We start from the raw sequence: 22,973 nt of genomic DNA on the forward strand, positions 1-22,973 counted from the left end.
GTAGAGAAGAAGTGGCCTCAGACTGTAGCTGAGTGGTAGAGCACTTGCCTAGTGTGTACAAGGTCCAAGGTGCAACTCCTAGTACTACGAAAAAATTTTCAAAAATAACAAAACAAACCACAAAGGCAATCCTTGTTATAAAGTGTCAAAGAAGCTTGTAACAACTGTTGCAAGTGTTTTGTGGAAACCAGAATTTGTATGCAATGAAGTTGGATATTTAGTTGAGATTTTTGAACAGCTTATTAAAGATACAGTGCAACCAGGTTTCTCCCTGATGCTTAGAGCAAAATCAAAGAAGAAATATATAATCTGAAGACGGGAATGGTGAGCAGACAGTAACTAGAAATTTGGAGCCTGGAAAATTTTTCAGCTTATGTAGATAGCATACTCTGGAAACAGCCAACACTGGGGCTATAAAACTGTTTGCTGCAGATATTGCACATGTGGTTCATGGGTCCAATGAACCATCACAGCAGAAATCAAGAATAAAGATACAGTTGTTGTACAGGAAAGATCTGTGGGGTCCTCTAACATAATGACTTCCCTTCCCCCGCCACTATGCAGTAAACTGCCTAGTATATTACTGAAGCTTTTGAGAATTCCACACCACCAGCTAAGATCAAAGAAGACAGAAATACAACAAAATGAAGGAAGGCTGTCAAATTTCTATGATTGCATATGTTAAAAACAGTACAACATAATTATCAGGCTATGACTAAGTGTTATTTTTTGAGAAAAGAAAGACAGATCCCAGCAAGAAGCCCACGTGGATCAGAGCGGCAGTGAGGGTGTGCAGGTTCCAGCCAGGTCCCTGCCCAGAAAGCAGCAGCTTGGGCCAACAGGACCCAGCCAAAGGTCCATCTGGAAAACAGCTAAGCAGGCACACAAACAACACCCAGAGGCCCACACAGATACCATGGATAAGGGCCTGCAGAATCCAACCAGAAGCCCACTCAGACACCAGCAACTCAGGTACAAAGCCCCCAGCCAAATGGCCTCCCAGACAACAGTTACCCAGGTGGGCTGGTGCCACCAGAGGCACACCCAGATACCATCCCAGGTGTGTGCAGGCCCTAGCCAGAACCATCTGGACAACAGTGCAGGGATCCAAAGGGCCACCATTCTGAAACCAATAATTGGCACAGGAGTGACCAACAGAGAGAAGGCCTCTCTGAGACTTGCTGACAATTAAAGCCCACTGGGCAAGCAGAAAGTCACCTCAACAAAGGCACAGAAGGTTCCATCTATTCAAATGAGAAGACATGTAAACAAGGCTCAAAACCAGACTTCCAGATCATCTAAGGCAACTCCAAGGGGCAATGAGAAGGAACAATCTGATACTCAACAACCTGGACTCACTGAACTGGCAATGAAAGGATCTGGAAAAAATGAAATCAGAAATAATTTCTCAGATAACAGCAGAAATTTTGCCCATAAAGAGCAGACACAGAAAAAAAGTAGAGGAGCTGAGAAACATGATGGAATCCCAGCATAGGAAACAAATGGAATCCATATAACAGGTGCAAACAGATATCCAGGAGATTAAAATCTCCACTGAATGTTTACACAGCAGAATGAGCCAATGTGAGGACAGAATGTCAGAAATAGAACACAGGATTGCAATCAGTGACCAGGAAAAGAAAAATTTCTTTGCAACAGTAAGGGACCATGAGAAGTCAATCCAGCAGCTGCTAGATGATGCAAAGAAGAATAACATGAGGCTGATATCAAAGTCAATGAAGAAACAGGAGAGACTGCAAATGACATAAAAAACTTCTCACAGAAGTAATGGTAGAAACTTCCCAGGTAGGGGAAAAAAATTTGGCATACAGATAAGTGAGGCATATAGAACTAGCCATGATAAAAAAAAAAAAAACTACACCTAGGTATATAGTACTCAAGATTCCAGAAAGCCAACAGAAGAACAAAATACTACAAGCACTTAGAGAAAAGAAATAAATCACATACAAAGGAAAGCCAATCAGAATCACAACAGACTTCTCAATACAAACCCTCGAATCAAGAAGAGCCTGAAGTATTTCAACTCCTAAAGGAAAACAGCCTCCAACCCAGTTTGATGTACCCTGCAAAACTATCTTTCAGAATGGATGGAGAAATAAGATACTTTCATGACAAAGAATACCTGAAGAACTTCATGAATACCAAACCAGTACTCCAAAAATTTTTAAAAAATATCCTAGGAAAAGAAAATGAGGATCACAACCCTAGGAAGCCCAGAAGAATGAGTCCAACAGGCAAGACAAGAAATCAAATGCAAAGCAGGAGAAGTCAATAACAGGGAAAAGTCATGACAAGGATAAGTCAATACATATCCATTATAACCATCAATGTTAATGGTCTCAATTCACCAATCAAAAGAAATAGACTGGCAGAACGGGTCAAGAAGCAAAATCCAACAATATGCTGCATACAAGAAACACACTTAATTCAAAAAGAAATTCATACACTGAAAGTTAAAGGGTGGGAAAACAATACTACATGCAAGAGGAACCTGAAAAATAGCAGGAGTAGCTATCCTATTTGCAAATAAAAAATGGATTTCAAACCAACACTAGTTAACACAGACAAAGAAGGCCACTGTATCCTTGTACAGGGAACAATCCAAGAGGAAGGCAGGATAATCATATATATGGCCCAAATGCTAGTGCACTGAACTATATAAAACAAATACTAATGGACATGAAAAATCAAATAAGCACTAATACAATAGTAGTGGGGGATCTCAATACCCCACTGTCACAAGTAGATAGATCAACTAGACAAAAAATAAACAATGAAATAGTAGAACTCAACCAAACTCTTGAACAAATAGACTTAACACATGTTTACAGAGTGTTCCACCCCACAAACTCAGAATACATATTCTTTTCAGCTACACACAGGTCATTCTCCAAAATATACCACATACTTGCTTACAGAACAGGTTTAAGTAAATGCAAAGGAATTGAAGTTATCCCCTGTATATTATCAGACCATAATGTGATGAAATTGGCGATAAATAGCAAAAGGAACCACAACAATTTCATAAACACATGGAAATTAAAGAACACACTTCTGAATAACCAAGAGGTCACAGAGGAAATTAAATAAGAAATCAGACAGTTTCTACAATTCAATGACAATGCCAATAAAACATATCAGAATCTACAGGACACAATGAAAGTAAGTCTTACAAGGGAAATTCATACCAGTGAACACTCACATTAGAAAAATACAGAGAGCTCTCAAAGAACTAGGACTGGAAGTCCCATTTGACCCCACTATTCCACTGCTGGGGATCTTCCCAAAAGAATTAAAAGAATCATACCACAGTGATATATGTGTGCCCATCCTCATAGCAGCACAGTTTGTAATAGCTAAAACTTGGAAACAGCCCAAATACCCATCAACTAGAGACTGGATAAAGAAAATGTGTTTTTTTTATAAAATGGAGTACTACTCAGCCATAAAAAATGAGAAATTAGAGACATTTATAGCTAAGTGGATGCACATTGAGGCCATACTCTTAAGTGAAATAAATAGGACACACATGTATAAATACCGAATAGTTTCTCTGGTGTGAGAAACTGAAAGTGTAAATATGGACTAAATGTATAATAGGTCATGTGAAATAGGAAGAAAAGGGGCAAAGGGGAAGGAAGTGGGAGGGCTAGGGGAGAGGCTAGAGGGGAATGGGATTAATATGAGAAAATGGAAAAATAGGAACAAAATCTTTGTAAATAGGGAGGAATGGAGGGGTTGAAGGGAGGGCTGGGCAAGGGTGAAAAATAAGAACCAAGAGAGACTATGTAATGCAAATTTCCAATGATGAATGTCATTATATTGTATACCAGAACTGTACCAATGATTAGAATGAATAATCGATAATGCAAAATAGGAAGAAAAGATCCAAAGTGGTAGGGGTAGTGGGAGGGGCAGGGGAAAGGAAAGAAGGGAAAGGAAAAATGATGAGAAATGGGAAAAATGGAAATAAAGTCTCTGTAAATAGGGAAGGGTGAAGGGGGTGAAGGGAGGGCTAGGAATGGGGAAAAAATAAGAACCAAGATGCATTATGTAAAGGTACAATTCCCAATGAGAAATGTAATTGTGTTGTATACCTAAAATGTATCAATAAAAGAATTTAATTAAAAAAAACAAAATAAAAGATTAACAATAGGGAAGGAAGACAGAATGGAGATGGAGGGGAGAGGGAAGGGAATAAAAAGAATTACAATATGTTAAGTGTGTGTACCTACTCCCTAGGAGAATCTAAATATGTACTGCAACATGTACTAATAAAAAATAAATTTTTTGTAAAGATTAAAAAAAAAATACAGAGAGCTCAAATGAATGACATAATGCTAAACTTCAAGCATCTAGAAAAAGAAGAGCCAGACAAAAGTAAAGCTCATACATGGGAGGAAATTATAAAGGCCAGAGCAGAAATCAATGCAGGAGACTAAAAGAACAATACAAAAAAATCAATGAAGCCAAGAGTTGGTTCTTTGAAAGAATAAACAAAATTGACAAATCTCTAGCCAACCTTATCAAAAAAAGGAAAGAAAAGGCCCAAATCCATGCAATTAGGAATGAAAAAGGTAAAATTACAATGGCCCCAGCACAAATCCAGAGGATCATCAATACCTACTTCGAGAACCTATATGCCAATAAGAAGGAAAACACAGAAGAAATGGACAGATTCCTAGGTACATACAAATTACCAAAGCAGAACAAAGAAGACCTAAAAATTCTAAACAATCCAGTATCAGTCAACAAAATGGAAAATGTAATTAAAAATTTACCAACGAAGAAAAGCTCAGGTACTGAGGGCTTCACTGCTGAATTCTACAAGAACTTTAGAGAAGAACTATTGCAACTACTGTTTAAACTATTCAGTGAAATTGAAAGGGAAACAATACTCCCAAATTCATTTCTGGAAGCAAACATCCCTTTGATCCCAAAAACAGAGAAAGGCCCAACCAAAAAAGAGAACTGTAGGCCAATCTCACTAATGAATATAGACAAAAAAAACCCAATAAGATACTGGCAAACACAATGCAGAAGATTATCAAGATCATACACCCTGACCAAGTGGGATTCATCCCAGGGATGCAGGGATGGTTCAACATACATAAATCAATAAATGTAACTCACTATATTAATAGAGCCAAGGACAAAAACCATACGATCATCTCAACAGATGCAGAAAAAGCATTTGACAAAATCCAACACACACTAATAATAAAAACCCTACAGAAAATCAGAACAGTCTCTATTTCAACATGATAAAAGCCATCTATGAAAAACCAACAGCCAATATCATACTAAATGGTCAAAAACTGAAATCCTTCACACTAAAATCAGGAACAAGACAAGGATATACAGTATCAACACTCCTGTTCAATACAGTTTTGGAAACATTAGCCACGGCAATTAGACAAGAGAAAGAAATAAAAGGAATAAAGATAGGAAACAAAGAAGTCAAATTGTCATTATTTGCAGATGACATGATACTCTATGCCAAGATAAAGACTTCATAGCATAATAGCTCATCTATATTATTCACAACTTTGTATTAGTGCACCACCAATTACACACCAGACTACAAAATCCACCAAATGAGAAAAGCCTTAACAAATTGACTGAATTTTTAAGCACATATTAAGGAACAAATACTATATGTATTGCTAATGGTTTTGAGATGTCTGAATACAAATTATAGTAAAGGACTTTTAAGTTTGTCAAGCAAAAAGGCAAAGGAACTAGAAAAGCCAAAACGGCTTTGAAAAAGAGTGAAGTTAGAGAACTCATTATCTAATTTTAAGAATTATTTATAAAGCTACAGTTATCAAGTGTTGTATTAGTGAAAGGATATACAAAGTCTCTGTAAATAGGGAAGGATGGAGGGGGTGAAGGGAGGACAGGGAATGGGGAAAAAATAACCAAGATATATCATGCACAAGTACAAGTACCCAATGATAAATGTAAATGTGTTGTGTACCTAAAATGTATCAATAAAAGAATTTAAGGAAAAATAATAAATTTTTTTTTAAAAATGCAACAGAAGAAAAAGTCCAGAAGCAGTTTAGTATAGTGGACCCTTGACTTATGAACTCAATTTGTTCTCAAGGGCTGGTTGCAACTTAAGTTGGTCAATTGAAAGCTCAGGCTCCTCTACACAGCCTTCAAAGTCTCTCTCCTACATACAGGCAGATCTCAGTGTAGAGAGACACTGGCCCAGGATTTCTCAACCCCACACAGGAAAGGATGTTGTAATGTCCCTTACAGAACTCTTCAAAAGGGTTAAATCTGTATCTGAGACCATCTGGAAGCACAAGTGCCCAGCATTCAGGTTATAACTAAAGACTTTGGTCTTTAGTTATAACTAAAATTCCAGTCATAACCCCAGTTGTTTGTATGTCAGGCCAGTTGTAACTCAAGGGTCCACTGTATAAAGTCAATTGATTTTTGACAAATTTGAAAGGCAATTCAGGAAAGGATGGTGTTTGCAATAAATAGTGATGGATCATCCTATTTAGAAAAAAATTCCTATTCAGAAAAAAATACTTTCCATCTGTGCAAAACTTAATTCAATAAGGATTATGGCCTAAGTGTGAAACTTAACAGTATACAACTTGTAAAAGAGAACATAGTAAAAGCAATTTATAAGCACAATCCATAGTGTTAATGGGTTGTGTCTAGCTGTCCCCCAAAGCCTCATGCTTTTCAGTGGGGCTCTTCAGAGGTAGCTGGATCTAATGTGTGTGATACTGGGATTAACTGTGTGATGCTGTGATCAAGTGTGTGTGGTTACTAAATTAGTCCACTGATTGGTTTGGCACAGTTCTGGGTGTGGATAATGGGAAGACCATCCCTGGGTGTGAGTGCTGCTTGTCCTAAGGGCATTTCACTCGGATAGAACACAAGGGACAGAAAGAGGGCTGCTGATGTCACTGGCGTTCACCTGCTGTTTCAATACTTTGAGGCTTTGCTGCCTTCTGCCCCCATGAAGTCCTTGTCCTCTGTGATGCCCTTGTACATTCCACGCTGCCTTGGAGACAGTCAACTTTGAACTGAAACTTCTAAAAACTATGCACTACAAAAAAAACCGTTTCTCTTTTAACTTTGGGTGTTGGGTATTTTATCTCAGTAATGAGAAAAGTAAGAAAATAGGACAAAAATTAATAAAATTAACATTTGAGAAATCTTCTGCTACAAAAAGAAAAAGAAAAGCCACAAAATGAAAGAAAATATTTATAAAGTACATTTTCATAGAGGACCTGTATTCAAAAATATAAAGAACACTTAAAGCACAATAAAAATGAAAACAAAAATTTAGAAAATGAGCAAAGAGGTTAATCAGTTGCTTTATCAAAAATATACAACTAGCACATAAGCACACTGAGAAATCATTAATCATTAAGGGTACCACTACACAGCTATCAGATTAGGGGGAAAAAACCAAATGTGACAATAGTAGATGGTGGTGAAGATATGTGTCAACTGTTGCTCTCATACACTACTGGTATAAAAAGCAAAATGGCACACAGCCACTTGGGAAAACAGTGAGGCAGCTGCTTATAAAGTTAAATATACACTTACAGTTAAGGCTTGGATATAGCTATACCCCTAAAGCCTCATGTGCTCATAGGTGGGGCTTTTGGAAGGTGGCTTGATTGTGAGTGTGTGATACTGGGATTAAGGGTGTGTGGTACTGGATCAGCCCCACTAATTGGTTTATCATAGTTCTCGGTGTAGATAATGAGAAGGTCCACCCTGGGAGTGGGTGGCACCACCCAAAAGAGTTGTAGATTTGATGGGACAAAAGAAAAAGGGAGGCTGGCCTGCAGTTTGCTTCCTCCTGTCTGCTCTGTCATGGACTATCTCCTCTGTGATGTCCCTCTGCCATGCCACCCTGCCTTGGAGACAGCTGACTATAAACACTGAAACCTTTACAAACAGTGAGCAGAAATAAACCTTTCCTCCTTTAACTTTGGGTATCAGGTATTTTGTCTCAGCAACGAGAAACTAAGACACTTACTACATGATCCAGTATTTCCACTGCTAGATATTTACCCAAGAGAAATAGAGACCTATAGTAGCATTGTTCACAGTAGCACTGCTCATAATTGTTAGAAATCTGGAAATCCCAAATTGGATGATTACTCAATATTAAAAAGGAACAAGTTGGGCCAGGGATTTAGCTCAGTGGTTCCGCTGCCTGCCTCACAAGAGCAAGGACCCGAGTTCGATCCCCAGTACCAAAAAAAAAAATAAATAAAAGGAACAAGTTATTTAAAAAAAAACAACAAGATGGATCTCAAACACCTTATGCTAGTGAAAAAAGCCACACTCAAAAAGCTACACATAAAATTCTATTTATGACATTCTAGAAAAAACAAAATAACTGAGACAGTGGTCACCAATGCTAGAAGTGGAAAAAAAGCCACAAGCATATTTTGGGGCAAGTAGCATTACTGTTCCGTATCTTGACTACTAACTACAGTACTTATATGACTGATGTATCAGTCAGCTTTCAAAGCAATGAATACAATACCTGACACCCATGACTTAAAGGAAGAAAGGTTTTAGTGCATGGTTCAGGGGATTCAGTCCATAGAAAGGCAGAAACACCATGACAGAGGCATGGCAGCCAGGAAGCAGAGTGAAGGCAGGAGCAGGGGATGGAAATACACCCTCCAAAAGCACAAAAGCCCCAGTGACAGACCTCTTCCAACCTCACCTCACCTTCTAACAGCACATTTAGCTGTGAACTCACCAATGGGTCAATCCACCAATGACCACAGCACACCCATGATCCAATTATCTTCTGTAAGTCCCACCTTTGAACACATAAGATTTTTAGGGGACATTCTAGATCAAAACTGTAACAACTGCATTTCTTTGCAAAGGCATGTCACACAGGATAAATTTTATTGAATTAAATTATGCCTCAGTAAAACCAATTTTTAAAAAGTGACTCGCTTAATACTAAGTTTTAAGATCTGGTGAGAGAATATAAAAATCTTGAAAGATGAGTACATCCCAGTCGTCTCAAACAAGTTACATTAATCAAGGAAATTTGACTAATATTTGGTTTTTTAAAAACTGCCACAACTTCTATACTGTAGGAGTCAAAAGGCCTAGTTTGTGCCTGATTCTGCCAATTAAGAGATATAAGCATAGCTTATGTTATATAATAATTTGTCATATGTAAAATGAGAAAAATCACTCCTATTCTCAAGATGGCTGTAGCCAACAGAAGAGATGATAAGTGGAATATATGGGTGAGGGGATGAATCCCCAGCCCGAGGGGATGGGATAATAACACGTCAGCCAACCATACAGGCATACCTTATTATACCAACTCAATCAGGGTAAGACTAAAATTTCTTAATATAAATGGTAACAGGGAAGGGGAAAGGTAAATTCTGGGAAGCAGAATTAAGAAAGAAAAATAGGGATGAGTATAGCTCAGTGGTAGAGCATCTGCAAGGAGGAGGAGAAAGGTGGAAGAGGAGAAGTAGGAGGAGAAGACGAAGAAGAGGAGAAAGAAGAGCAGACAACAGGAATCACAAGTATATTTTTAAAACAGGATATTTGCTAATGAGAATAACAGGAAGCCTTTTGTAAATGTTTACTTTCTTTGAGGAGGGGCACAAAGATGTCCATTTCTGAAAACGATCATTGTAGATGCTATCTTTTGCATATTAATAAATGCAATCTTTTTGTTAAAAATTATCAAGTGCTGCTATGTTTCAGCATTATCTACGTATTAACTAATATTCACAAGAACGAAAAGATTTAAAGTTATTTTCAAAATCCACATGCTTACCTAAACTTTAACAAGTCCTCATATAGCAAAAGAAAAGCACTTTTATCAGTAATGAAAGTACTTCCGAGGAAATCCTGGAAAGATTATTTGCCTGCTGTACCTAAAATCTGTACCCTAATGTTTACAAAAGAACCTCTGATTTTGGGCTTAATAAAGTAATGTAAGAAACTAAAATGCTTACTCACTTTGCTAGTAAAGAAACAATAGTTTGCTGTTTAAGATCTTTTATAACCCTCTCAGACACAAATCACAAGCAAGACCCACAGAACCAATGCTGAACTGTGTTGCCCATTAGGGACAATAACTGTTTGAGTGTGTGTGTGTCCCCAAAACAGAGGAGGGCTAAATAAATGCTACAAGTGGGACACTAGGGGGCCCTTTTCCTATGCCCTATGATTTGGAGGGCTTTTTCTGTGGCTTTCCTCCAACTTATTCTTCCTCATAATGATTGTGTAGAACCTTCTAGAACACATGCCAGGATACTCAGCTTTGACTTTCCACCCAAAGAGTTCAAAAACTGACTCCAAGGTCCACCGTGCTGACAGACAACAATGCCACCAGGATATATGCTGCTCGGTGTGAAAGGTGTGCCGGTGGAGGGTTAGGGACTGGGCAGGTAGATGAATATAAAGCCCAAGATGCTAAGCCCCACTCATGCACCCAGGAACCCAAAGTGGTGGGAGTGGCCTCTTCAGTGCTTTTGCTTTCTAGAAAAGGAATTTGAAGACACAATCGTGGAGGAGAATAAGGGAGACAGCCATTACGAAGGCAGCCCAACACCTGCCATGGAGACGGAAACAAAGGCTGACAGGTGCACTGTCAGCCCCAGGAAAGGGCCTGGATGGGAGTGAAGGGTGCGATGCACACAGGATGAGCCCACACAAATGGCTGAGAAAAGCGCCCTACGCCCGCGGAATTCGCTCCGCAGAAGACGGGCAGCGCCCAGAGGCGGGTTTTGGGCCAGTGGGTGGCAACAGGCGCGCTTGGCGCAGTGCGAGCTTCAGCCAGTGAGTGGCGGTGGGTGGGACCACGGCTCAGCTGCCCAGCGAGAGCAGCACCTCTGCGGGACCGGTAGTCCTCTGCGACAGCCTCAGCCTCCGCCTCCGCCATGGCCGACGCGGAGAACCGGGGCCCCGCGGAGCCCAGCCAGGCGGCGGCGGCTGCCGGGGCTGCGGCCCAGGAGGTAATGGCCCAGGGTGGCAAGGCGGATGTCGCGGCCACGCCCCAGACCCCCTCAGAAAACTCGCCCAAGCCCAGAAATGACTTTCTTGAGAGCCTGCCCAATTCTGTCAAGTGCCGCGTCCTGGCGCTCAAAAAGCTGCAGAGGCGATGCGATAAAATAGAGGCCAAATTTGATAAGGAATTTCAGGCTCTGGAGAAAAAGTACAACGACATTTATAAGCCCTTGCTTGCTAAGATCCAAGAGCTCACGGGCGAGATGGAGGGGTGTGCGTGGACCTTGGAGGGGGAGGACGAGGATGAAGATGACTATGAGGACGAGGAGGAGGACGAGGAGGAGGAGGAGGAGCAGGAGGAGGAGCAGGAGGAAGGAGGTCGCCGCGGGAGCGAGCAGCGCCCAGGTGCATGAGGACGCCAAGAAGTAAGAGGGCAGTTCACAGGGAAGATGCCCAACAGACACCCTCCTCCCGTTATTCTAATATTGGTGGACTTTAAAAGGCTCAGCTTTTAGACCAAAAATACAATGTGAATTTATTCTGACATTCCTAAATTAAAGCAATTAGATCCTGGCCAGCCCATTGCAAATCTGACTTTCCTGTTGAACACAACAAAGATATCAAAACATATTGAAGGTGAATTAAGCTGATTTTCTTTTCAGCTATCTTTTGTAAAGACTGAAAATTGAGGCCTAAAACAGGTGTCAGAAGATGTGAACTAAGGAACGCCACTTTGAAACCCAGTCATGACCCGGGCTGAAGGCGTTTTCCATTCTTAATTCTTCAATTTCTTTAGGCCTTGCATTTCCCAATCCAGAGAAAGCAAACCCAAGAAAGATGCCAACTTCAAGACTTTGCCTTTCTAACCCCGACATCAGCTGTATGCTTCAGAGGAGAGATGGCAGACAGGAAACCTGTGATTGAGACCCTGACACTACTGCTAAGGACACTAAGAAAACTGCCATTTCAAGTTCTGATAGATGTTCTGAATATGTGAGTTTTGAGAAACAACATGGTCTCAAGAAGGAGGGTGTATAGTGTATAATATTGTCAACATATGTATTCATTAGTTACAGTCTCATGTTTATGTGTTTTCTTAGTATTGTCTACTTACAAAGGTGTAAAAACTACCCCAAATGTTTAAGTATTAAATCAATCTAGCATTTTAGAAATATAAATTTACTTGAAGAGAAGTATAATGTAGCAAATTATGTACAGCATGTGTATTCAGTGTTATGTAGTTTGATCTTTGTGAAGTCTTTCTGTCACGTTGCTTTTAGGGTATAACTGTGAAAAGCATCAGAACTCCTCACAGAAGCAAGTATGTTTGGAAAAAATATATACTTGAAGAAACAATCCAAGTGTGTGCCCCCACCCCCAGCTCAGAAGTAGAAAGGGTTTATGTTTGCTTATATTAGCTCTGCCTTCATTATTTTGCTATGTAAATGTAAGTAGTATAAAATGGTTCATAATCAAGTGTTACTGCTCGACTGGCATACAGGAAGGATTTTTAAGAACACATTTAATGTAAAAGACTTTTAGCTTCTTTGTGGGTTTTGAATTATGTGTGAGCCAGTGATCTATAAAAAATAAGCATAAACTTGTTTACCATTGTGGTGTTAATAAAATAGTATTTTCCCAAAAAAAAAAAGACTCAGTATTCTGCCTGTATGTTCATCTATAAAAAAGGATAATAGTCTCCTCCTCACAATTATTTTGAAGAAAAAAAATACACACAATTGAGTTAATACACACAAGCCGATAGAACAATGTCTGACACCTGGTAAGTGCTGGATAAAATTTTCAGCTATTACTGTTATTATTACAAGAAAGATAAAGATACTGATTTGAAATTTAACCTTCCTCATTTCCTGTTACAAAAGGGGAGAAAGTGGGCATCATTACATCCCTAACATTTATGATTCCTTATTTCAAAGAATGTGCTTTTTAATTCAGAAATATAAAAAAATTCAATAAACTCTTGTTTTATCATCTCTATTTTTAAAGAGTTAAGCTTTGGTTTTCTTCCAGAAAGGATAAAAGACTTTAACGTGACACAAATGCACAAAAAATGCTATTTCAACTTTGGGTATTATGAATAAAGCAAAAAACAAAAAGCAAGACTCCAGAAAAATATAAAATCAGATGACAATCTTTCATTTCATTTAAGGGTTAAAGTTTCACAGAAACAAAATTTGTTTTTGTAGGGAATGGCATGTAGCTCTGACCTGTTGCTAGTAAGCACAGTTGGATACAAAAAACCTAAGGCAATGTTTATCTTTCCTATGGCCTGGCCAACCAAAAGAAAGTCAAAATAATATATATATAGGTCAAGATTAAGTTAATCACATAACTGTCTCAATATCAGCCAAAAAATAATAAGATACAATATTCATTTCTTATCTCTAGGAATGGGAGAGGGGGTCATTTATTATTTTTTAGGTCTGATAAAAAGCAAAAGTGATTAAAATACAAGTAAAGGGTCCACTGAGGATTTTTTGGGAGGCAGGCATGTGATTAAGGAAAACTCGAGAATCAACTGGAAAACTATTTGATAGAATCAATATGAGTTGATTGGTTATCAGATAAACAAATAAAAAACAGTAACAATGTCCAGGCACTTTTTTTTTTTTTTTTTTTTGGTATGAGGATCAAACTCAGGATCTTGTGCTTGTGAGGCAGGCGGTGGCACCACTGAGCTAAATCCCTGGCCCTGTCCAGGCACTTTAAAATGATCAAAATAATATAGGAAAGGTACATTTTGAAATAAGTCAAAATATTTCAAATAGCTCTAATTTAAAAAATGTATATAATCTATGTGAAAAGAAAAAACAGGATTTTACAAAGAAATGTAACATAAGCCTTTGGATTATTATAAGATTGAATATCACAAACATGATATTTCTTCCCAAATTAACTTTAAATTTATCAAATTCAAATCAAAACCCAAACTGGATCTGGAACTTAACATAATTACCCTGATGTGTTTACCTATAAAAACTGTCAAGAAAACATAGTAATTTAGACTTCTATAGACTCAAAAAAATTTTAATTGGAGAAAATACATTAAATATTTATCAATTACTGGACACAGAAAAGTTAAGGCTAGAATGACATACAACAAGAAATAATAGGGACTGGGGATTTAGCTCAGTGGTTTCTCTGCCTGCTGGGCAAGCGCAAGGACCTGAGTTCAATCCCCGGTACCAAAGGAAAAAAAAGAAATAACAGACATGACAACATAAAAATTAGAAAATTATAAAGATTTAAACATACATTTTATATCTTCAAACACAACAGACTTGGAAAATCTAACAACAAATATGGATAACAAAGGATTAACAGTTTTACTACATTAGAGTGCATACAAATCATGTGAACATTTGTCCCTTTAGAGAAATACATGATGGATATCAACAGGTTACTTTAAGAGGAGGAAATGCAGAGGTGGAATGACATGTTCCTATACTGCAGCACTAGAGAAACCTGGCAGTCTGGAGACATGTACTCAGCTGTGTGCTCTCACCAGCAAGCTTTCTTTTCTTTCAGCTATAGGTTTTCTAGCTCAGTCATACCCCCAAGGTCAGTCCTTTAATGATACAGGGATGTTTATGATTTCCTTCACAAAGTCCAGTGGTTCCCACTATTTCCTAAGTGGGCTCATCTTCACTCTGCATTTCCTAGACTGCTATTCTGATAGCTCCTCTGGCAACCATAAAACCTGCATGTTAATACCTGGCAGGATTACTTTCTCTTCAAGGCAAGTCAAATTCTATCACTCAATAACCATTTTAAACTCATTACAGGCCAAACACAATATAACTGGGAGATCAAAAGGCAGTCTGTATTTTACTCCCAGCCAACTCTCCAAGAGTATATGAGGTAACTGCAGCTTGCAGAGGCTGTGCATTCTCAGCAAGGCAGCTCTCCCTGTCTGCGGGTCTGCATTCCATGCACACAAACACTGAGGTGAAATTCATGGAAAATAAAACTAATCACTTTAAAGGGAACAATTCAATGGTATTTCATACATTCACAATCCTGTACAGCCACCACCTCTTTCATTCATTTTAAAATATTTTCAAAGTAGGGCCAGGGATTTAGCTCAGTGGTTTTGCCGCCTGCTGGACAAGTGCAAGGACCCTAGTTCGATCCTGGGTACCAAAAAAAATAAAAGGTTCATTAAAATAAGATTGGCTAAGATAAAAGATGTTTAAAAAAATAAAATATTTTCAAAGTACACAGCAGTGATGACCAAATCCTGTGTAGAATATGTAAAGTAGCCTACGTGTAAAAGAAAGGTAAAAACTGATGAATCAGATTGAATTTCTTGTTTCTTTGTAAAGAGAATAGCATGATGTAAGGACTCAATGACACAGTGATTCTCATAAACAGATGATGAAACTGGCAGAATTCTTTAGCAAAGTAAATTTAGCAAAAATATCTATAAACAGATTCAAAATTCTACATACTTTAATTCAATTTCATTCTTGGGCCTTTACATTAGAAACAAATTTTAAAAACCCATAAAAGATGTCTGAAACAGTCTTATTTAAAAATGGTAGTGGGGAGAGAGAAATAAAAAAAAAAAGGGGGAATAAAAAGAACACATAGGGCTGGGGATTTACCTCAGTGGCACCATGCTTGCCTCGCAAACTCAAGGCTCTGAGTTCGATCCTCAGTACAAAAAATAAAAAACACACGAACATGCCAAATAGCCTAAGAAAATATACCTTTTCAAAACAGACTACATAGCAACTATTGAAGTGCCCATGCGTTTTGTAATAACCTTTTAAACACCCTGTTAGCACTATCTTCACCTGTTTAAAAATTCAGACATTCAATTTCATACATATGTACTATGTTTTTAACTATGGCAGCCTTATCTTTAGAAAATTATATAGTCTGCTTGAAAGAAAAAGAGTCAACTCTTCAGTGGTTTTTCTTCCTGGGGAAAGAGGACGGGAGGGAATTCTCAAAGACCTGTCTGCAGCTCTAGGTGGGAGAACTGTGATGCTGATGGAGCACACGCACAGACTCAAACTGTCTTGGCTTTGAATCGTGGGCTGCTGACTGTATAACCCTGACTGACTGACCAATACCTCTCTCCAATGCCTCAGTTTCCTCATCTAAAAAGTGGCAAGGCTTGCATGTAAAGTACTTACGATAGTGCCTGATACATGGTGAGCACTCGGAAATGTTCCCGACAGTTTAATGACCTCTCTAGCAGACCAGTGTAAATAGAATGCAGACCTTAAAGCCTGCACCTCTCAGACTATTGCAAAAAGACAAATGAAGTATGTCACAGTACTAACTTCAGTAGATCTCAAGGGGCTACAAGTATTTGTCATGCCTGAATTTTATGCTCAGGTACTCCCTATGGAATCTGGGTGCCCTTTGGACCCCTTAGCTAATTAAGTCTGACATTTCTCATGGTGTAGTCCATTCACTTTCATTCTCATCCCCTACACCACCATGAGAAAAGGAAGAGAGGAATCTTATTTAATTGCCTCATACTGAGGTAAATTTGGGTGAATACATAGTTTTTTCATCAGTGATAATAACACCATGTTATATAGTCCAAGAAATACTTAACCCTGAGTACTCGTGTAACACAGTATTATCCAGATGTACTAAAGCATGGCAAGATTTTGGCTACACAGAGGACAACAGCCATCGGTCACATATAACCTTTCACCTGGACTCCTGTAATTTCTTTGTGCAGTTCTTGTCCAACGACAGAAATTGACTTTAAGACCAAATGGAAGGGAATAACTTATGGAGGTGGAGCTGGTATTCCTCTGGCGTTTTCCTCCAAGACAGCCATGACAATAAACATCCTACTGTGCTGTCAATATCTATAAATACAATTGCCAAGTTAAAATCCAGCAGGGGTTATTTCTGAGAGAATATTTTCATTTTTTAGTCACTTAAGATAGGACCCCAGTGACAATGTTACACCATAGAACAGATAAAAGAAATGACAACTGTAACGATTCATGTTTTACATCATACATCCCTTCCTAACAGGATCTCAAGTGACTTTGTTGATAAGATTTGTTTTATGCACAAAACATGAAATGAAAAAAAAAAATCCCTGTCTTTTACTGTTTGTCACTAACCACAACAGCTATAACTAAGCAGTATGGCAATAACCATACTAAGTTCTTAGAAGCTGTCTAGTAGTATTAGAACTCAATGCTTGTGCGTGCAATGTCCCCCCCCATTCAAAAAGTTGGGGTCTTGAAAGATAATTCAGATTAGATGAAGTCATGATGGCAGAGTCATCTAGAATGTGATTAATTTCCTTATAGGACTCATGGGAAGGCCTGCTTCCCCTCACTGCTCTCTGCCTAAGAATATGAGAAGTTAGGGGCCAGGGATTTAGCTCAGTGGTTCTATCACCTGCCTCACAATGGCAAAGTCCCGAATTCAAAAAAAAAGATTATGAGGGAGTGGCTCTTTGCCTCCTTGAGGGGAATGGCGTGCCCCTGGGACTAATTTCCTAGGCTCCCCAACAGGACACAGACACCCGCTCATGAGTGGCAGATTGCCCAAACCTCAGACAGAAGACAACAGAAGGAGGGCTGCTGCTGTTGGTGTCTCATCTGTCTCTTTCCTTTGCTTGGATATCTCTGAGAAATTTTTTAAGGGCTGGTTTGAGGGTCACAACTGTCTTAAGGTGCTCTTTGTCAGAGAAACATCTTACTTCTCCATCGATATTAATAGATAGTTTTAAAGAATATACTATCGAGACAGGCAGGTCTGCCCACGCCCTACCGAGGTCCTGAGTCGCATGGAACACACCGAATCAGCCTGCTCCAGACAGGCAGGTCTGTGCACGCCCTACCGAGGTCCCAAGTCGCACAGAAGATGCCGAATCACCCCGCTGCAGACAGGCAGGTCTGCCCACGTCCTACCGAGGTCCCTAGTGGCACAGAACACGCCGAATCACCCCTCTGCAGACAGGTAGCTGCCTGGTTCCACACAACAAAGACGCAGAGGACACCAGACCACCAGACCAAGGTACTGAGTCCCGCTGCTCCCGGCCCAGAGGTAGGGGCCTCTGAGCCGCCGTCCCACTGCTCCTGGTCCAGAGGAAGGGGCTTCAGGGTCACCATCCCTCCCCCTGCTCCGAGCCCAGAGGAAAGAGCTTTTGGGCCACCTTCTGTCCCGCTGCTCCTGGCCCAGAGGAAGGGGCTTCCAGGCCACCATCCCTCCCACCACTCCTGGGCCAGAGGTAGGGGCTTCTGAGCCGCCATCCCACTGCTCCTGGTCTAGAGAAAGGGGCTTCCCAGCCACCATCCCTCCCGCTGCTCCAAGGCCACAGGAAAGGGCTTTTGGGTCACCATCCCTACTGCTGCTCCCGGCCCCTGTCCCACCTCTCCCAGCTCAGAGGAGGTAATCCATGCAGGCGCTAATAGCCCCCCGCCCCAGTCAAAATGAGAAAACACATAAATAAGTCTCAAAACCAGACTTCCAGATCACCTACAGCAACCCCAAAGGGAAATGAGATGGAACACTCTGATACTCAACCACCTGGACCCACTGAACTGGCAACAAAAGGGGATCTGAAAAAAATGAAATCAGAAATAATTTCTCAGATAACAGGAGAAATTGTGCCCCTAGTGCAAGAAATGATTAATAAATCTAGAGAGGAGCTCAGGAACATGATGGAATCCCAACATAAGAAACAAATGGAATCCATAAAACAGATGCAAATACATTTCCAGGGCATGAAAAACTCCACTGAAAGTCTACACAGCAGAATGAGCGAATATGAGGACAGAATTTCAGATATAGAAGATAAGATTGCAATTAGTGACCAGAAAAAGAAAAATTGCTTCAAAATTATAAGGGAACATGAGAGATCAATCCAGCAGCTGCTAGATGATGCAAAGAAGAATAACATAAGACTGATTGGGCTCAAAGAAGAAACAGGAGAGAGTGGAGATGACGTAAAAAATCTCTTCACAGAAATAAAGGCAGAAAACTTCCCAAGCAGGGGAAAAGAGCTTGACATACAGATAAGTGAGGCATATAGGACTCCAAATAGCCTGGATCAAAAAAAAATCTACACATAGGCATATAACTGTTAAGACTCCAGAAACAGAACAGAAGAAAAAAGTTCTACAAGCAGTGAGAGAAAAGAAACAAATCACATACAAAGGAAAGCCCATTAGAATCACAGCAGACTTCTCAACACAAACCATCAAGGCAAGAAGAGCTTGGAGTGACATATTCCAAGCCCTAAAAGAAAACAGCTTCCAACCCAGATTGATGTACCCTGCAAAACTATCTTACAAAATGGATGGAGAAATAAGATACTTTCATGACAAAGAGCACCTTAGGAACTTCGTGAATACCAAACCAGCACTCCAAAGAATTTTACACAATAGCCTAGGAACAGACATTGAGGATCACAACCCCAGGAAGCACAGAAGAATGAACCCATCTGGCATGACAAGAAATTAAATGTAAAGGGGGAGAACCCAACAAAAAGAAAAAGTCATGGCAATGACAAGTCAATACATTTCAGTTATAACCACCAACGTTAATGGTCTCAATTCACCAATCAAAAGAAATAGACTGGCAGAATGGGTCAAGAAGCAAAATCCAATAAGATGCTGCATACAAGAAACACACTTAATTCAAAAAGAAACTCATAGACTGAAAGTTAAAGGGTGGAAAACAATACTGCATGGGACAGGAACCCAAAAAAAAGCAGGAGTAGCTATCTTCTTTGCAGATCAAGTAGATTTCAAACCAACACTGATTAAGAGAGATGAAGAAGGACACTACATCCTTGTAAAGGGAAGAATCCAAGAGGAAGAGATGACAATCATGAATATCTATGCACCAAACACTAGTGCACCCAACTATGTAAAACAAATACTAACGGACATGAAAAGTCATGTATGCACTTAAACAATTATAGTGGGGGACCTCAACACCCCACTGTCACAAATAGATAGATCAACTAGACTAAAAATAAGTACTGAAATACTAGAACTCAATCGAACTCTTGAACAAATGAACTTATAATAAAACAAACAAATAAACAGATGTTTACAGAATCTTCCACCCCACAAAATCAGGATACACATTCTTCTCAGCTGCACATGGGTCATTCTCCAAAATAGACCACATACTCACACATAGAACATGTTTAAGTAAGTGCAAAGGAACTGAAGTTATCCCCTGTATATTATCAGACCATAGGGCTATCAAATTGGAGATCCATAGCAAAAGAAACTCAAAGAATTTCATAAACATGTGGAAATTGAACAACACACTTCTGAGTAAGCAATGGGTCACAGAGGAAATTAAGAAATCAGACAGTTCCTTCAATTAAATGACAATGACAATACAACATATCGGAATCTATGGGACACAATGAAAGCAGTCTTAACGAGGGAAATTCATAGCAGTGAATACGCATATTAGGAAAACAGAATGAGCCCAATTAAACAACCTGATGCTGAACCTCAAGCTTCTAGAAAAAGAAGAGCAGGACAACCCCAAAGCTCATACAAGAGAGGAAATTATAAAGATCAGAGGAGAAATCAATGCAATGGAGACTAAGAGAACAATACAAAAAATCAATGAAGCCAAGAGTTGGTTCTTCGAAAGAATCAACAAAATTGACAAACCTTTAGCCAACCTTGTCAGAAAAAGGAAAGAAAAGGCCCAAATCCATGCAATTAGGAATGAAAAGGATGAAATTACAACAGAGCCAGCAGAAATCCAGAAGATCATCAATACCTACTTCCAGAACCTATATGCCAATAAGATGGACAACACAGAAGAAATGGACAGATTCCTAAATACATATGAATTATCAAAGTTGAACGAACAAGACCTAAAAATTCTGAACAACCCAATATCAACCAATGAAATTGAAAATGTAATTAAAAACTTAACAACTAAGAAAAGCCCAGGCCCTGATGGCTTCACTGCTGAATTCTACAAGACATTTAGAGAGGAACTACTGCCACTACTGTTTAAATGCTTCAATGAAATTGAAAGGGAAGCAATACTCACAAATTCATTCCTGGAAGCAAGCATCACCTTGATCCCCAAAGCAGAGAAAGACCCTACCGAAAAAGAGAACTATATTCCAATCTCACTCATGAACATAGATGCAAAAATTCTTAATAAGATAATGGCAAACAGAATGCAGAAGATCATCAAGAAGATCATACACCCTGACCAAGTGGGATTCATTCCAGGGATGCAGGGATGGTTCAACATATGCAAATCAATCAGTGTAATACATTATATCAATAGAGCCAAGGACAAAAACCATATGATTATCTCCATAGACGCAGAAAAAGTATTTGACAAAATCCAACACGCTTTTATGATAAAAACCCTACAAAAAATTGGAATAGATGGTCTCTACCTCAAACTGATAGAAGCCATCTATGAAAAACCAACAGCCAATATCATACTAAATGGTCAAAAACTGAAATCCTTCACACTAAAATCAGGAACAAGACAAGGATGTCCACTATCACTACACTTGTTCAATAGAGTTCTGGAAACATTAGCCACGGCAATTAGACAAGAGAAAGAAATAAAAGGAATAAAGATAGGTAATGAAGAAGTCAAACTGTCATTATTTGCAGATGACATGATACTCTATATAGAGGACCCCAAGAACTCCAAAAGTCTTCTAGACTTAACAACCAAATTCAGTCAAGTAGCTGGTTACAAGGTCAACACACAAAAATCAATAGCTTTCCTCTACACCAATGACAGACTCACTGAGAGAGAAATAGGGCAAACAATTCCTTTCACAATAGCATCCAAAAAACTGAAATGCCTAGGAATCAACCTAACAAAATAAATCAAAGACCTCTTCTCTGAAAACTATGGCACTCTGAAAAGAGAGATTGAAGATGATATCAGAAAATGGACAGACATCCCCTGCTCCTGGGTAGGAAGGATTAATAGAGTGAAAATGGCCATACTTCCAAAACTGCTATATAGATTCAATGGAATGCCGATTGAAATTCTAACAATATACTTCATAGATCTCAAGAAAACAATCCAAAAATTCATTTGGAACAAGAAGAGACCCAGAATAGCAAAAGCAATTCTAGGCAACAGAGACATGGCAGGGGGTATCACAATCCCCAACATGCAACTATACTACAAAGCTACTGTGATAAAAACAGCATGGTACTGGCAAAGAAACAGACTTGAAGAACAGTGGAACAGACTAGAAGATGCAGAAACAACACCAGACACACTCAGCCATCTCATCCTCAATAAAGGAGCCAAACACCCTCACTGGAGGAAAGATAGCCTCTTTAATAAATGGTGCTGGAAAAATTGTGTTTCAACTTGCCAAAGATTAAAACTAGACCTGTATCTCTCACCATGCACTAAACTGAAATCAAAATGGATTAAAGATCTAAATATTCAAATAGAAACTCTGCACCAGTTGGAAGAGAGGTTAGGTAGAACCCTTGAAGACATTGGTGTAGGAAAAGATTTTGTGAACAAAACCTCAGTTGCCTGTGAACTAGCACAAACAATCAACAAGTGGGATCTCTTCTTATTAAAAGGCTTCTGCACAGCAAGGGAAACCACCAGCAGTGTGAAGAGACAACCCACAATGTGGGAAAAAATCTTCACCTGCTCTTCCTCAGACAAAGGTCTACTATCTCAAATCTATAAAGAACTTAAAAAGATCAGGCCTCCCAAATATAAAGACCCAATCTAAAAATGGGCATCTGAAATGAACAGACATTTCTCAGACAAAGAAGTAGAAATAGCAAATAAATACATGAAAAAATGTTCAACGTCACTGGTCATTCGAGAGATGCAAATGAAAACAATGCTGAGATTCCACTTCACTCCAGAAAGAATGGCTGCTATCATGAAATCAACCAATAACAAATGCTGACGGGGCTGTGGGGAAAGAGGAACCCTGCTCCACTGCTGGTGGGAGT

General features: G+C 39.3%; 2 protein-coding genes across 8 annotated transcripts in view; one reads left to right on the forward strand and one right to left on the reverse strand.

Moving 5' to 3' along the window:
* Window positions 1-22,973, reverse strand: part of Herc3 (HECT and RLD domain containing E3 ubiquitin protein ligase 3) — a 176,249-nt gene that overhangs the window by 35,481 nt on the left and 117,795 nt on the right. Inside the window, exon 25 of one of the 7 annotated variants that reach the window (XR_002396187.2) lies at window positions 8,780-8,843. The exons of the other annotated variants lie outside the window; for them this stretch is intronic. The gene's annotated coding sequence lies outside the window, so the exon portion shown is untranslated. The remainder of the gene's footprint in view (window positions 1-8,779; window positions 8,844-22,973) is intronic. 7 annotated transcript variants of the gene reach the window in all.
* Window positions 10,565-12,645, forward strand: Nap1l5 (nucleosome assembly protein 1 like 5). The gene has a single exon (XM_004848063.4). It carries the CDS (start codon window positions 10,944-10,946, stop codon window positions 11,421-11,423), a length of 480 nt encoding a protein of 159 aa, XP_004848120.1. The 5' UTR covers window positions 10,565-10,943; the 3' UTR covers window positions 11,424-12,645.

The sequence above is a fragment of the Heterocephalus glaber genome, unplaced genomic scaffold (assembly GCF_053883595.1).
Source record: "Heterocephalus glaber isolate CG9 unplaced genomic scaffold, H.glaber_assembly_v1.0 deba00001454, whole genome shotgun sequence".
Classification (NCBI taxonomy): domain Eukaryota; kingdom Metazoa; phylum Chordata; class Mammalia; order Rodentia; family Bathyergidae; genus Heterocephalus; species Heterocephalus glaber.

Coding starts and splice junctions, on each gene's coding strand:
- Nap1l5 (XM_004848063.4), top strand. CDS start 10,944: ATGGCCGACGCGGAGAACCGGGGCCCCGCGGAGCCCAGCCAGGCGGCG.